General features: G+C 31.1%; 1 protein-coding gene across 2 annotated transcripts in view; it reads left to right on the top strand.

Moving 5' to 3' along the window:
• LOC139501825 (G-protein coupled receptor dmsr-1-like) overlaps positions 1–17260 on the top strand; it is a 139283-nt gene that overhangs the window by 13853 nt on the left and 108170 nt on the right. Inside the window, exons 1-2 of one of the 2 annotated variants that reach the window (XM_071291043.1) lie at positions 9584–9684; positions 15125–15211. In XM_071291043.1, coding sequence (XP_071147144.1) covers positions 15141–15211 — 71 coding nt within the window. In that variant the 5' untranslated portion in view covers positions 9584–9684; positions 15125–15140. Of the gene's footprint in view, positions 1–9583; positions 9685–15124; positions 15212–17260 lie in introns of those variants that run through there. The other variant, XM_071291042.1, reaches the window with a different exon arrangement.

Raw genomic sequence — 17260 nt, 5'->3', positions numbered from 1 at the left:
ATAAAACACAACTGACTCCTACATTCAAACACACATACAACTAATAAACACCATAAACATAAAACACAACTGACTCCTACATTCAAACACACATACAACTAATAAACACCACAAACATAAAACACAACTGACTCCTACATTTAAACACACATACAACAAATAAACACCACAAACATAAAACACAACTGACTCCTACATTCAAACACACATACAACTAAAAACAAAACGTGTTTATGTGATTATGGACTTTCCCAATTGATCTTCCTCTAAGATCAGTATTTTTGTGATTTTACTTTTTACAGTTGATAGTACATACTGAATATAGCACTTTCTTTCTGAAAAAAAGTAAAAATTAAGTAGATGATAAAAGATCAATTCAGAATGATTTTTTTTTTATCAAATTATGATATAATAATATATCAATACTCCAACATTTTCTACATTAGAAAATGCCTGTACCAAGTCAGGAATATGACAGTTGTTATCCATTCGTTTGATGTGTTTGGACTTTTGATTTTGCCTTTTGATTTTGGACTTTCCTTTTTGAATTTTCCTCGGAGTTCAGTATTTTTGTGTTTTTACTTTAGTCTGTTGAAAACTTAAATTATAAACAAAAAGTGTTAGTAAGACAACACATTTAATTACTTTTCAAAACCTCATGAAAATATTAACGTTTAGCGCATCGAAAGTCATTTCTACTGAAAATTAAATGTGTCAAACTAGGATTTTAGGATTCCGCCAGTCAGCAATTAGTTTCTTTGTCTACGTTTTTGATAGAATGTAGAACAAATAGATTAACTAGACAACACTGTGAAACTTTATTGACATATTTTTGGAAATAAATTATAACTTTATAGTTGTAAAACAAACATCATTTAATATATCAAGTACGGGATGAACAAGACTGAAGAATGGGATAAACGGTAAAATTATATCTGTCTGTTAAGATTAACCTGCATATCATATTGATCTTCTGGTGCATCTGATAGAAAATTAATAATAAATCCATACTAGCTAATTTACCATCGGGAACTCAGCAATGGTTAAGTGCCGTCGAAGGCTAACTGCTGTCCTGGTTATAGCAGTCTGCTTACATGCTTTCAACATATATCTGCAATTACCCATCAACGCGATTTGTTGGCAGCATGAAGTGTGAGTAGCTAGTAGAGGAGTTACGTTCATACACAGTTAAAGTATAAATTATTTATCTTTTTTGTCAGTGATTGTTTATAACAGTTATATAATTAATGTTAGAATCCTTGAAGAATAATAATGTATTTTAGAAGTAATTGAGCCCCTATTAAGGTAGGTTTATGGTATACCGCCATCTTGGATTGTACAAAGTCGTTCTAGTTATTTGCCCACATCTGCAAATTTGGAGACAGATTTGCAATTTAATGATTAGACTGTTTATTCATATACAAATAACTTGGTGATTTATTGTAAAATCTAAAATACTTAAACAAATATCATTTTTGTTTGTTTTGAGAATCATTTTTTTCAAATTAGCCATTTAAGGGGAAATAATTCTTTTAGTAAAAAAATTATACTGGATTAATAGGGATTTTGGTTTTTTTTACGTGAAGCAAAAAAACAAGTTCAGTGACTCCATTTTTTCTTTTTATAAACATATATTCAATCCTATCTTCTCACAATTTATTTCAAAATCCTATCTGATAGATTTTTTGTGTGCACACAAATGTGTTTTTTCATGAACAATCTAACCAAATTAAGGCAATTTTCAACGCCTCATACCTTGATAAATAGCACGGTGACCGATACTTTTTATTATATGTTTGAAAAAAACATAGAAAAAACTTCATTTTGGCAGATGATAAGAAAATTCTGTCTCAAATGTCTATTCTTATGATCTACCTTAATACTGAATCTCAAATTAAAACGTTTGATGGTTCACCTGACAGAGTTTATCGTAAATTTGACAAAGACACCATTAGTCGTAAAAATAAGTATATAAATTATATCAGAGAAACTCATCAAATATACCCAGCATATCATTTATATATTATAATATATGATTATATTAGTTATCATAGAGGCTACTTACTAAGGACATATTAAGTAAAATGATAAACTAATTGCAAAATTGAAGGTAATTCCATTTTGCATTTTTTTATCTGTAATTTTCAAAATTTGATAGCAATACAGCTAGGAATGTAAATGTTAATACACTCCGAACAATTTGCTAAGCTGATTGAACTATCAGTGCACTAAAGTCTTTTAAGGACACTTTTTGATCTTACGGTGAATTTTTATTAGTACAGATTATTTTTTTATCGGTTAATTTTTTAAACAAAAATACCTAAACATCATATTCAATCGAGCCATGAATGTTTGTCTAAATTACTTTCTGAATCTAACTTATCTGAATGTTGAAATCTCAAAGAAACATTGAAATAGCAAAATCTGTCAATTGATGTAGTGTCAATAAGTTCTTAATTGATATTATGATTTCATGTACATTTTAAATATTGCATTAATTTTATTGAATATATTTATCTTAGGTTTGAATTTCATGTAATGTATTATTGTTTTTCATTCATCTAGCATAGTTAATTTAGTTGTTTTGTAAACGAAAAGCAATATATATACTAGTTCAACATTTGGAATTTGGATCAAAGTAATCACCGAGAGTTGATATGAAATAATGCTGCAGTTTATCGACATTATAGATATACTAGTATCCAAACGAAAACAAATTTCCTCCTTCATCATGCGTATTGGAAATAGTGCTCGATCTGTTTTATATACTAGTATATCCTCAACATTCTTGCCGTTCATGAAGATAGAGTGTATGGCTTGTGTGTTTTTATTAATAATATTTGACCATATTTAAAATTCTGTCATTATTTTTCTTACTTTGGAGATCGATATTGTTGTTGAATTGTACACTACGTCAACTTCTCCTTACATTATATATTTCATGGAAATCAATATTGTCTTTCAAAAAGTCATCCAATAAAAAATTCAAGATTAAATTTTATTTTTCATTTTGTAAACTTACATCTGTTATTTGAAATTTACTTGTATGTTGTTAACGATTTCAGACCTAAAATTAACATACATCTGCATTATATAATTAAGATGCAAATACAATTGTAAACAACATTAAAGTTTGAAAAATATCGGATAAAAAAGTCAGAATAATTCGATGGGGTGTTATTTCTGAGGGATGGGTTGGTTGTCAAATTTACGAGTGCTAATTGTCGATCTGATGAATCAGTTGCGTATTCAGGAGATGAAAAGAAAAAGAAGGCATTTTTTTAGTTTAAACATATTTATTTATAGTGGATTGGGAAACATGTTTTGCAACTTATATTAATCCCTTTCCACTTTGCAGGTGCGAGTGCTGCCTTGTAGTGGCATTAGCCTGCTCTTTTTCAAAATCTACAAGGGTGTCTTTAACGTGCAAGAGATATGGCTCTCTCTTAACACGGATCAGCCCTTTATCGTCCCCTTCCGACGGACTATCATCGTTTCCTCGAAACCATACTCGCAAATGTTGTCAAGGGAGAGCCGAAAATTCAGTTTCTGAAATTTTCATCCCTAACGGGATATCGAACCAGGAACCTTTGTGATAGTAGTCCGATGCACTTACCACTACACCACGGCTCTCTAACCACGGCTCTCATTTAATTGGTATCTTTTTTTTTGTCGAACCTTTGATTGACTCGTAACATTATACTGCTTCAAATGCTACAGTACTTTGCATTAAACATAAGTTGATTACGAAATATTCTACATTGATCGTTAGTCTTTTTACCAACGGAACTAATGGAAAACAACTGTCACCTTCCTAACTTTGCTCACTCTTTTCTGGTCAAAACGATGGACAAAACCTCGTTGTCTAGATAGGTAAATCTCCAACTTGTATTACAGTTGTTTATAGTTTTATATAGAATTAAATTCATCCATTGACTGGGGCAATTTACGTGAACGTTTGTCTGTAACGACCACTGTTCACGACGTACCTACGATAGACATTTAAACTGTAGGGTCACCAAGGTTTCTGAACGCCTTTTATCATAAAATAATTCGAAAAATTAATCAGAAATAATCTTTATGTTTTGATTTATATAATTGATATAAATCAAAACATCGTGTTATTTCTGATTATTTTTTTCGAATTACTTTATTAAGGTGTTGAGAACCTTTGGTGACCCCATAGTTTAAGTTGCTTTAAAAAGTACACAGTGAGCAATGTTCGTTACATACAAACGTTCACCTAAATTGCCCCAGTCAATGGATGAATTTAATGTGTCAATCAATGGCCACAGCCACACTGTTTTGAATTTCATTATAATCACAACAATTGGACGATCAATGTAGAATATATTGCAATCAACTTCGTCTGTCCGTCTGTATTTTCGACCGTTCAACTATGAATTTAAAGTAAGCGTATAATAAGTACGATGGCAATCTTGTTTAACTTAATCCTTACCGATTGCTTTTATATACACATGATGCTGCGCTATGTCATCTAGTTTTGATAGGTGACAACTACTTTTCTTCACGATCGATGTTTGGTAACACGTTAATACGACAACAACAAAATAACAATAAAAATAACAAAATATTTGGGTTGCTCTCATGTTGAAGTTTTCCTCAATAAGTCATATCGAATGTGTTCCTCACTTATTTATCTTGTATAATATTAGGCACACGTCAGTTATGTTTGTATTGTTTTGCAATAAAGAAAACAAATTATGTCCCATTATTATGAGGAATATTCTTTATTTTGCGAAAAACAATAGGTTTAAAATAATAAAGCTTTATTTCAGGAAAGAAAAAAAGACAAATTTATTGTTAAAAAAACGAAAATGTTTCTTTTCATCTCTCTCATAGGATAGTTTTATTCTGACATACGTATCTTTAAAAGCAAATATTTGACTTTAAAACAAAATATCATTCTAGTGTATTGCATGAAATAAAAAAAAAGTAAGACACGCTGAAGATTTTAAAACAGCTGTGTGAAGTTTGAAATGCATTCAGCATCAAACATTAAGTTCACACAAATGTTTCAAGTTTTACCTGGTATTCAACATTCGAATCCGATATTCAGTATGTGATATTCAACATTTATCATCCTAACATTTGATAAGTGCATTTAGACTCTGTTTGCACTACAGTACTATAACTTTTACAATAAATGAAAACGAAAAATATTTAAAATGATATTATGTTACTTGTTTTATCACATTTTGTCCACTAAATTGGTTTTCAGTTTCAGTATTTCAAACCAATTTGACAAATGAATATTGCTTTCAAATTGGCTATTATACATGTAGCTATGTGCGAAGTCCTCAAACTGTTTTTAACAATAAACAATAAAAACAAAAAAGGATAGAAGATTTTATAGATATATATATATATATATATGTCGACAATACCAATCTCTAAGGGAAACTGACAAAACCAAACAAATGTTAGTTAAAACACGGTTTTATAGCTAACTTAACCTCCCACTTGTATACATGGTAGTTGAATATATATTCACAAAAGTGGAAAGCAACCACACCGACAACTACTATTAATGTGACAATTACAAGTCAGGAATATGACATTTGCTATCAATTCGAATGATGTCTTTGAACTTTTGATTTTGCATTTTAATAAGGGACTTTACGCTTAGAAGTTTTCTTGGACTTTTGTAATTTTGGTAAAACCACAGACATGCAGAACAAATGACTCATAAATTCAAATAAACATGCATGTACAAATAAATAATAAAACCTGTTTATATAGTTGAAAGCGAATACTGTATATAATACCCACTTTCTGAATAAAGTACAAATAAAGTTAAACATATAAAAACAAATAAAAATGAAAAATATTCAATCAAATTATAGACAAATCAGTGGTTTGTTTAAACCTCAATAAGAAACAAAAGTGTTAACAACAATTACATTAAATTGAATTACTCTTCCAACTTTCTTAAGACTTCGTGAACATCTAAACTTTCAGCACATTAAAAGTCAATGAGCTGAACTTAAATGTGTTAAAACTACGAGCTCGAGTTTATGATTCCTCTAGTCAGCAGTTAGTTTTTACTTTAAAAGATTATGATATAATATAGTGCAAATAAATTAAGTAGACAACACTGTTAAACAATATTGACACATTTTTGGCGGAAATTATGCTTTTATATTTGTCAAACAAACAGCATTTAACATTAAGTACGGAATAAACACTACCGAAGAATGTAATAATCAGTAACGTTATATTTGTATGTTAAGATAAACCTGCATATAATATTGATTTATTGATGCAACTGATAAAAAATATTAATAAATCTGATTTATCTTTGGAAAACTAACACACGTTGAGACGTTGTCGTCGAGTCTTAACTGCTGTCCTGGTAATCACAGCCTGGGTATAAGCTTTGTACATATCAGTTATATAAGTTAGCAGAGGTAAATTTGAGACGTTAGACGCGTGTTTCGTCTACAAAAGACTTATCAGTCACACTCAAATCAAAATATATAGAAAGCCAAACCAGTATAAAGTTGAAGAACATTAAGATAGCAAAATTCTAAAATGTTGTGCTAAATACGGCTTAGGTAATATATTCATCAATCCTTAGTATTTCGTACTATTTGGCTGCAGATACCCTCGGGTACGAAACGCCCACCAGCAGTAGCATCGACCCAGTGGTGTAGATAATTATCAAAGTTACCAGCTTATAATTTGATACGCCAAAGTTAACTAATTATATCAAAGAAACTAACCAAAATGTACCCTACTTATCATTCAAACATTATAATATTTCATTATAATAGTTATAATAGAGGCTTCTTATTTTAGTAAAGTGGTACAATTATTTGCAAAATTGAAGGTAATTCCATGTTGCATATTTTATCTGTATTTTGCAAAATACCAATACAATATAGCTAGGATTGAAAATGTAATTACGATGAGATTATTTTGTTAAGCTGATTATACTAGCAGTGCACAAATGTCTTTTAAGGACACTTTCAGATCTGTTGGTGAATCTTAATTTGTACAGATTACTCTTTTATTGGTTAATTTTCTATGCAAAAATACCAATAAATCATTTCATTCGAGAGAATATTTGTTGAAAATAATTTATGTATCTAATTTATCTAAAAGTTTAAATCTGAAAGAAGCATTGAAATTGCAAAATCGGATAAATCTTTTAGTGCCAATAGTTCTCAAATCAATATTTTAATTTTATAAAAATTTAGCAATAAATAATTTTTTTTTAAATTTTTAACATTACATGAATTGAAAATTACACGTTTAATCAATGCCACCTATATAAACGAGTTTTGCGTACAATTGAAATGATGCTTACAGAATAGTTAGCCAAACCAGAGAATGTCTGCCATAGAAACTATAGTTCTTATACATTCGTGTGACGCGGAGTTTATACATCATTTGATCGTGATCGTGTGTACTGTCGTAGATTCAGAGGAGGGGTCCGTTTGAATTTTGCGGTTTCCCTTATAAATTTTTCGATTTTCTTATACCAGGAATAAATTTTCTTAGCCGTATTTGGCATAACTCAATGCTCTTCAACTTTGTACTTCTTTGGTTTTATAACCATTTTGACCTGAGCGTCACTGATTAGTTTTTTGAAGATGAAACGCGCGTCTGCGTATCAAATTACAACGTTGGTACCTTTATAACGTAATCAACTAGTGCTGATTGTTATGCGTTTACTTTTCTACATTGGCTAGAGGTATAGGGGGAGGGTTGAGATCTCACAAACATGTTTAACCCCTTCGCATATTTGCGCCTGTCCCAAGTCAGGAGCCTCTGGCCTTTGTTAGTCTCGTATTATTTTAATTGTAGTTTCTTGTGTACAATTTGAAGGACGCCTCCGGGTGCGGGAATTTTTCGCTACATTGAAGACCTGTTGGTGACCTTCTGCTGTTGTTTTTTCTATGGTCGGGTTGTTGTCTCTTTGGCACATTCCTCATTTCCATTCTCAATTTTATTATATGATATTCTGTGAATTTGAGTGTTCGTAAATTTATTTTTACTGTATTCCTGTCACGTTTTTACATTGCGGTATAAGAGGGTGGTTGTGCTAGTCATAAAACCACGGTTCACCTCACCCCATCTAATTTGTTTTTTACAATGTCCTGTACAACGTCTGGAATATGGCATTTGTTATCAAATAGTCCGTTTATATGACACCAAGGTGCTCATTGTAGAGGCACTGTCTGCTTTTGTAAGTTGTGTATTCTGAAAATTAGATAATTTGAACTTACTCACTAGGTCATTTAAGGTCATTGTACTTTTTAATTTCAAACGGACTATTTATTTTGATGATATATATATTCGTTGCTTGTCAGTTACTTCGGTTTTAGCTTTCTGTGTTGCACAACCTTTTAGAAAATTTGGCTTTATATGGTCTTAAACTTCGTTAGGGTTTGATTTTTCGAGTCAATTTGGTATGGGTGTTACTAGTGGTTATGCCGTTGACAAAACGCGTGATGGTGTTCCAAAATATAATACAGGTATTTCAATGCAATTTAACATATTAGGTCGATGCCAATCCAATTCAAACGTTATGTTCCCGATTGTATTACCAGCCTGTTGCAGTCATTTTTTGTACATTTTCTTTTCCTTTTACTTTGAATAATACAAAGCAATATATGTTTCGACTAAAAGGTACAGATGCCTTTAATCTTTAAACGTTATTGATTTTATATTTAAAAGTATGATTTGAGTTTCATTTACGAGTTTAGTGAAGAAGAAAGGCGCATTTGACATATTATGATATTACACAGCATGCTGCCCTGGTGAGTTTTCTCTACCTGTTATTAGTTTTCTCTGTTGTTTATTCTTTAGTTTTCTCTGTTGTGTCATGTGTACTATTGTTTGTCTGTTTGTCTTTTTCATTTTAGCCATGTCAGTTTATTTTCGATGTATGAGTTTAACTACACCTCTGGTATCTTTCGTCCCTGTTTTATTAGGTTTATATAACTATATGCATATTTACAGTAGGAATTTATAATACGCTTAATATCTGGGATCAAAAACTCCTTTACCATAATTTGCAATGAATTAGAACGGATTTTCAATTATCAAAACAGATAGGAACAAGCATAGGACATTCGATGGATTAAATAGTAGAAAAACAAAGGATATTATTGGCCATCCATGACACAAAATCAATTCATGCACAGCAACATGAGCAATAAACACAAACAAAAAGCAAAGAAACAGCTCTGTTCTTCGTCTCAAAGTCACAGGTATATAAAAATAAATGTAAATCGGTACTATCAAAATAAGTATGAAAAAATTTAACACAAAAATACTGAACTCAAAGTAAAAATAACATATTTCATGTCGATAACAGCGCACCTGTCAGAATAGATAGTAGTCCAACAATTTAAAACCCAAATTATTCATTAAAAACTATGTGTATTTAACCCCTGTATCGGTATATCAAAAGTACGCTAAGACATACTCCTGATATCTTCCGGAATGTGATCTAATTTGGTTAACATAGTCAGACTATTTTATGGTACATGTAATTGTTTTCTGTGGAAATGATACTGGTATAATTATAAACCAAGAGAGGTTTTGTAATGTTCTTCGCTGTTAATATAAAGAGTCATGATTTCATCAATTAATGTATACGTAACTAGAATGTCTGGTACACAGGACATCGATTGATCATGTTACAAACAGGTAAGCATTTAGAATATTCTTAATCATTTGACGATAAGTATATCAAATCTGATGGTTTTACTTTTGATTTTTTATGGACTATCGTTTCTGAATTCACCTTGGAGTTCCACTTTTTAATATTTTTTTTCACGTTTTGTCCTCATTTTTTTACGTTATATTTGCACTGCCATTACATTACTATTTGCTTAATTATTAATATGAAATATTATCGCTTACAAATTTCTATTTCTAAACTATCAACGGTTATTTTGTCAAAATTGCTCATCTGCTATGTGATGTCTTTGGCCCTTCATCTCCACGTTTGACCATCGTGAACAACGTTTATATGCGTCTAAATAATTACTTTTGAGCAAGTATTCATAAAATTTGCAATATCCAAATTAAATTCAAAAAGTGAAAAGTCCATGACATTTGACCAACATAAAACGATTGTTTGGGGATATTGTTGAATAGCCTAAATATATTCAGAAGGTATTATATAAATAATGTACATTGTGAAATCAAAAACATCTAGGTTTTAATAAGATTGAAATAATAAGTCAGAGTAGCATTATGCGAGAAACAAAATAAGCTAAAATTATTGCTCGGCCAGGAAACCTCTTTTAGAGATATTCTAGATTTATTACAACCAAGTTAAACTATAAGGATGATATCCTTAAAGGTGTCCATTGTTAAGTGACCATAAATGAACACTTTATTTCACCTATACAATAAAAATGACTTGATACCGATTTAAATAGTCAAAAATCGAATACGCCAAAAACAAATGCGGGCCACAAAACATAACCAAGGGATTCAAACCGAGCAGAAAAACGGACTAAAAAGTTAAATAACAAAATACTGCACGAAAACTAGTATTTTTATATATAAAAAGAAGATGTGGTATGATTGCCAATAGAACAACTCTTCACAAGAGACCAATGGACACATAATTAACAACTAAAGGTCACAGTACGGCTTTCAACAATGACCAAAGTCCATTGTTTTAGCGAAAACTGTTATTGGTGATCAGTTGTGTCACTAGCTTATCATAACAGAAACAGAAGATACCAAAGTGATAATCAAAATCATTAGTCGACGACATAAACACTTATCAACACAAACTAATTAAATGACCGATGTGATCTCAGGTGGCCACAAAAGGGTAAACAGATACTGCTGCAAACTTTACACAACTCTTGTTTGGTATACCTTTGATAACTATTTACACCGTTAGGTTGATGCCACTGTTGGTGGACGTTTCGTCCCCGATGGTATCACCAGCCCAGTAGTCAGCACTTCGGTGTTGACATAAATATCAATTATTCAGGTTTTTTTTAATGCATTTACTGTTCGGAAAAGTATGAATTAAATCGAAGTACTAAGGATTTTCTTAAACCAGGCATAGACTACCTAAGCTGTATTTGGCACAACTTTTTGGACATTTGGGTCCACAATGCTCCTCAACTATTGTTGTTCATACAGCTATAAATTAGAGAAAAATGTCAAAGTTGGTGATGACACATCCTAGAAAAAAAGAGTTGTGGTTACAACTATTGGGTCATATATTTCGTGACATGTGAAACAGGTTAAAACATTCGTAATGGCGAATATAAAACTTTCGAAGAGATTACTTCAATTTTCTATTTGGAATTCGGCTTTAAAAGATGGACGAAGGATACAAGAGGGAGAGTCAAATTCATAGATAGAAAACAAACTGACAACGCCATGGCTAAAAATAAAAAGACAAACAGACAAATAATAGTACACAAGACACAACATAGAAAACTAAAGACTAAGCAACACGAACCCCACCAAAAACTTTGGGTGATTGCAAGTGCTCAGGAAGAATAAGCTGATCCTACTACACATGTGGCACCCGTCGTGTTGCTTATATTATTACAAATCCGGTGAATAGTCTTATTCGGTAGGTTACGTTGGTGAAAAGGGAAAAGATTTTAGTTAAGACATAAGGATCATATTCGATATCATCTGTGAGACGGTTATTTCATAACGTTCAACCAACTCGTGATGGCGTCCGTAAAATTTACGAAGGGATGATTTCAACTTCACCATTTGGAACTCTTGGTTTAAAAGCTTCCTTGTGAGTAGAAATCCTCTACGAAGAAAATCATGATAGGAAATACAAGCCCGGGAATATCGTATCAATTGAGAAATATATACTCCGTATGCAGGCGCGGCTGAAATGTTGCTTCATAGAAATGGAAATTTCACAATTGGGAAGCTCAAATCATCTCTTTTGTCGTAAATTTTTGTTTTCAACCAACCCTCATTGGTAATATCTAGATGTAAGTCAAGTTATGAGGCAGACCTAGCTGTATCTGTAGTATCCTTTATCTCTAGTTCGATGGAATAGGTTCGATCAACATAGTCACCAAATTTTGTATTATTTAGTGAGAGAACATCATCTATATAGCGGAAAATAAAGTTTGAGGATATTGCTAATCTTTCTTCCGAAGAAGTTCCTGTATAAAGTAAGCCTTATAGTAATAAAAAAACAAGTCGACAAGAAGAGGAGCACAATTGGTTCCCTTTGGAATTCCGACATTCTGTTGAAAAAACACGTCCTCCAAACGTAACAAATATGTTGTCAATCAAGAAATCAAGCATATCTTGATTATGTCAGTTTCAGAGAATTTTTGGTTTGAATCAGAGTGATTATTTTCAAAGTAGGATTTATCCCTCCCCACGACAAGATACTTGTATTTACGTTCGCATGATCATTGCAAGAAACAGTTCTCTTTTGAGTAAATCAATCGCTCGAGTATCTTGGAGAAAGGTGAAAAAACAACTCTGATGATTGTTTTGAATGAACCGTTAAAGTCATCAAAAGTTAACTTGATCAATAAGTATTTGGTTACTGTTACTTTAGAGTTAATATTATGGATTTCGACACTTAACTAGTGGATGATGTACCTACTTGTCTTTGTACAATTTTAATTAACTATGCATGTAGCTCCGATGATAAACATGACGAATTATCAGAAGGGATTGTTTTAATTAGAATTAAACATAATTTTCCTTATTTCATCCTACGATAGACACTGTACATGCACCTCTCCAATATGGTAAAACTAAACTCGCAAATTAAATGTAATGTTTTGGCCACTCTATGCACTTTTCATTCTTCCTTTTAAAACAAACATATCGTCGAAAGTATTACAAAACTGCTAATATATCTACAGTATCAAATTTTAAGTTTAGTAAACATGCGTAGATCGAAAACACTTGAATATAAAAAGGTGTCATAAGTTACATAAAGTAGAAAAAGATTAAAGAATAAGTAAAATTCTTGACGTTAATGAGGATGTAGTTGAAAGGGACACAGAAAAGTAATTATTGCATAATGGCAAGAATAGGTTACGGAACAAACAAAATAACACTTAGATAATAAGACAAATATCATTATAAATACAAATAGATGCAAAACACGAAAACAACTTTAGTTCGCATCCTGATACATACATTCTAAGACATACAAAGTACGTACCGCTTCTGTTGATTCTCATATCTTGTCTAAATAATTTGGAGTAGTATCTTTGATTTAAAAGATATCATTCCAATGAATAATTAAGATAATGAAATTTCAACTTTTAATTGGAGGTATGTCATGTAATTTGTTTTTCCAGGGCGTTGTCAGTTTATTTTTGAATAATGAGTTATTGTCCACTTTGTATTTTTTGCCGCTTTTTTAAAATAAAGTATGTAAAAGGGTTAGCAGAGACTGATCTATATATGGGAATCCAAAATCTTTCAATTTAATTTAAGACTTTTCGAAATAAAGTTTTTTTGTTTAGAAACACACTGTTGAGCAGCTGTCAATGTTTATATTTAAATTACCTCAATATAAACATTGACAGCTGCTCAACAAAGTAAATGCTATATTTTTTTTCTGACTCTACAATTAAACTTCTATCACAAGATTAAACATTGTGACGTCATATAAATAAACCTCTGTATATACAAATCTATCGCTATACCAATATATACACAGTGAGTTAAAATTGGTAAAATTATACATGTTTTTGAAAGAAAATTATAATCAGATACGAAACGACTGTCCGTACTGTTATAGTATTTCTAATTTATCAATAACTTAACAAATTTTTTTTTATAATTTAGCAAATATATAAACATATGTCGTGAACAAAACAATCAAAATTTAATATCAGTCAATACAAAGATATTGTGTTGAATGCATATCTCCCGTTAAACACAATGGTTTGTTAACGCCCTAAAACATGTCGTATGACCCTATGCTTTTATTGTTGCAAATGATTGTCTTGTCTTTTTACTTTACTGAATGAAGGCAACAGTAGTATACAATTGTTCGAATGGTAGGTTTACATTTCTGAATATTTAAGGTAAAATACGGGAACATTTAATTAAGGAAATACGTTTGCATTGAATTTATTTAGCAGATTGTATTTATTAAATGCATCACTAAAGTTATCATGTAGTTTAGTGAAATGTGATATTTAGATCCTATCCGCCGGAAGTTAAACATTCAAGAACTCGTAAAACTGATACTGAATACAAAACATCGAATAAAGAACATAGTTATGGTTCATTTATTATTCACGTTTATCGTCATTATAAATTATAAATTAAGATAGTATTACGTTATAATTCCAACAGCAATGAGCTAAGGAACTTTAAATCGTCATTATATATATGAAAATCACATATAGGAATAACTTATCTGAACTAGCTATTTGTGTAAGATTAACATCGTATTTCACAACCTGATAAGTTATGTCGATTAAAGGTCTGTAATAGGAAAACTCATTTTATATTACAATCAAGAATATTCAATTAAAGTTTGCATCGTGGTTAATTGTTCACCACCCATCGTGTAAAATATCCGATGAAACTTCATGTTAAATCGTTGCATGAAGTCAATCCGTTTATACAGTAATTTGAAACTTTAATATTTTTGATCAGTGACATTAACAGTTTTCAAATAGATAATTTAACTTGACAGTTTATTCATTTTTCTTGTTGTATTACTCTATTTTATTGTTTGTGGAATAATAAAAGTTAAATTATTTAGTTAGTGAAATAGGATAATTATCCACGGAAGAAACTAGAGACTTGATGAAGTATGGTAATTGTTCTGAGATAAAACAGTTTACATGTTTGCTCCTTCAACTCATCCAAGAGGAAATTCATTATGATTTTTTGCGTCATCTAAACATAAACCAAAACAATACTTTCATTTATCTTAAACGTACGAAACAATTTCCTTCTCATTCTTTATTGTTGAAGCTGTAATATACATGTGATATATTTTTAAAATTCAGGTTCTGTAAAGTGCATTAATCAATACCTGACAAGGCTGCAGCATATGTTGTGTCACCTGAATGCATTATACAATTTAACGGATATCCATCATGTAAAACATTTCTCCGACCTAAAGGACAATTTTACTTCCTTACAGGTACTGAAGCATAAACATGCTTAATCCAGAACCGGAAACCACTGATTCTATGAAGACCGTAAAATGCACCGACGGAACGAATACTTGGTAAGTCATTTTCATTTCTGAATTCATTTGATGAAAAGGGATATGTACTTTTAGTTATCTGCCATAGTGAGCAAACATATATTTTGTGCATTTTTTATTTTAATTTGCTGGCAGTTATACTTGTACTTTTCAGTAAAAAGAAAGTACTTTTAAATGAACGTCGATTTCATGAATATTTATACATGCCTTGACATATCTCACTAATTAAAATGTGATTGCTATTCATGCATTTAAAATTACCAAAATAGTATTTCACTTTGTATAGCTTGAGACTGTATATCCAGTATTTTTTCATGTCATTGTTATTATGCGTTGTTGAAAACATAATAATTGCATAAATTTCTTTATACTTGATAACAAATGTATTGACTTTCTCCTAAGTTGACAATACATGTAATTGTAACTGTAATTGTAACCGAATTTAAAAATTCATTCATATCAAACAATAGCTGTATTGTAAAAACCTGTAAACGAAAAGTTATCAATTTTCGTAAGGTAGTATATTGTATTTAAAGATTTGTGTCACATCGAGTGGTAAACGATACTGCATTATATATTCTTTTACAAAAATATGTAATATGTCTAATGCAAATGTTTTCTTGTATTTACGTATTTACGTGTTATAATCAGCCAATAAATTGAGAAAGCATATGTATAAGTGGTCGATTAAATATGTTTAACATGTATTTCTTCCACCAGAGCATTTCAATTAAAATATATATATTCAATTAGACTGATTCCGTAGAAACTTCTGAAATGTTACGATTTTTGGTCTATTGAGTGTAAACTATCGTATGCATGTGTGTTCTGGTTGTCAAATTGAAATATATTGCAAGACTTTGCAATACTCATTATGGGCCAACATTTGTTTTTACATGGTAATCCTTTCAGTTCCGGTTAGAATACTTGTGTTTTCACTTTCAACTGATGGTAAAAAATGTAGTTTAGTGTGTTGATTTCTTACGTGTTAATAATTTTGAGTGATTTGATATTACAACAATCAATTATGCTGAACTAACCATTAAAAGATTAAACCAACCATTACGGTAGCTATTTCAGGTATAGTAGATTATCGATGTTCGGATCACGAAAATTGATTTAAAAGTATAAAGTCAAGGTGATATAAGAATTAAAGGAATAGAATAAACTCAAAAATGAGCAAGACTAAGATTATTGACAGGGTACGCGTCAGCTGCTAAACCTGTATAACAACAGAAAGACAATAACAATCAAAACCAAGGAGTAAACAAAGACTCATAAAACCAAAAGACACACAGTTTCAAATAATAAATAAGAAACAACACGAACTCCACTTAAAACCGGGAGTGAAAGCAGGTGCTCCGGAAGGGTAAACATTTCCTGCACCGTATACGGCACCTGTCGTGTTATTTCTTTGTTCATTTCGGTAATGATGGAAGGTTATACTGACTGAGGAAGAATATCAGATAAGATTTCTGACACCCTTTTGTCATAATGGCCAATCAGCTTATGATGGTGACTGTAAAATTTTTTGAGTGATGACCTTAATTTGATTGATTCATTGCTCTGTCTTAGCAACTTTTGAAAGAAAGTAGTATTCCTCGTTCACAAAATAAACGTACTTTGAGCTAGCTCAAGAGTAACGTAACAATTGAGACATATATACTCCATATGCTGGTGCCGCTGGGATACACAGAAGTGAAAAGTTGACTATAGGATAAAATCATCGCGTTTGTCATAAATTTTGGTATTTAACTTTCCATCACTCAGTAGTCATTTCGAGAAGAAGGTCTAAATATGAAGCAGATTTATAATCTGTGTCGGTAGTATCTTTAATTTCAAGTTCACTTGGATATATTAAATGTAAGTGATCACTGGATCTATTATTATTAAGAGACAGTACATCATCAATATACCGAAAGGTGAAATTAAAACAGGACGGACGTCTATACTAGTATCTAAAACTGCACAAAAAAATGCGGAAGGTTCAGATGGCTTTAAACCCGTGTTTTATCCACGAATGAATGAAGGACACAAGCGTAGATGTGTAACTTTAAACCCTTGTTTTAT

This window comes from Mytilus edulis, chromosome 13, assembly GCF_963676685.1.
Source record: "Mytilus edulis chromosome 13, xbMytEdul2.2, whole genome shotgun sequence".
Taxonomy (NCBI): domain Eukaryota; kingdom Metazoa; phylum Mollusca; class Bivalvia; order Mytilida; family Mytilidae; genus Mytilus; species Mytilus edulis.
The sequence above is the reverse complement of the archived record's forward strand: the minus strand, read 5'-3'. Positions and strand labels throughout refer to the sequence as shown.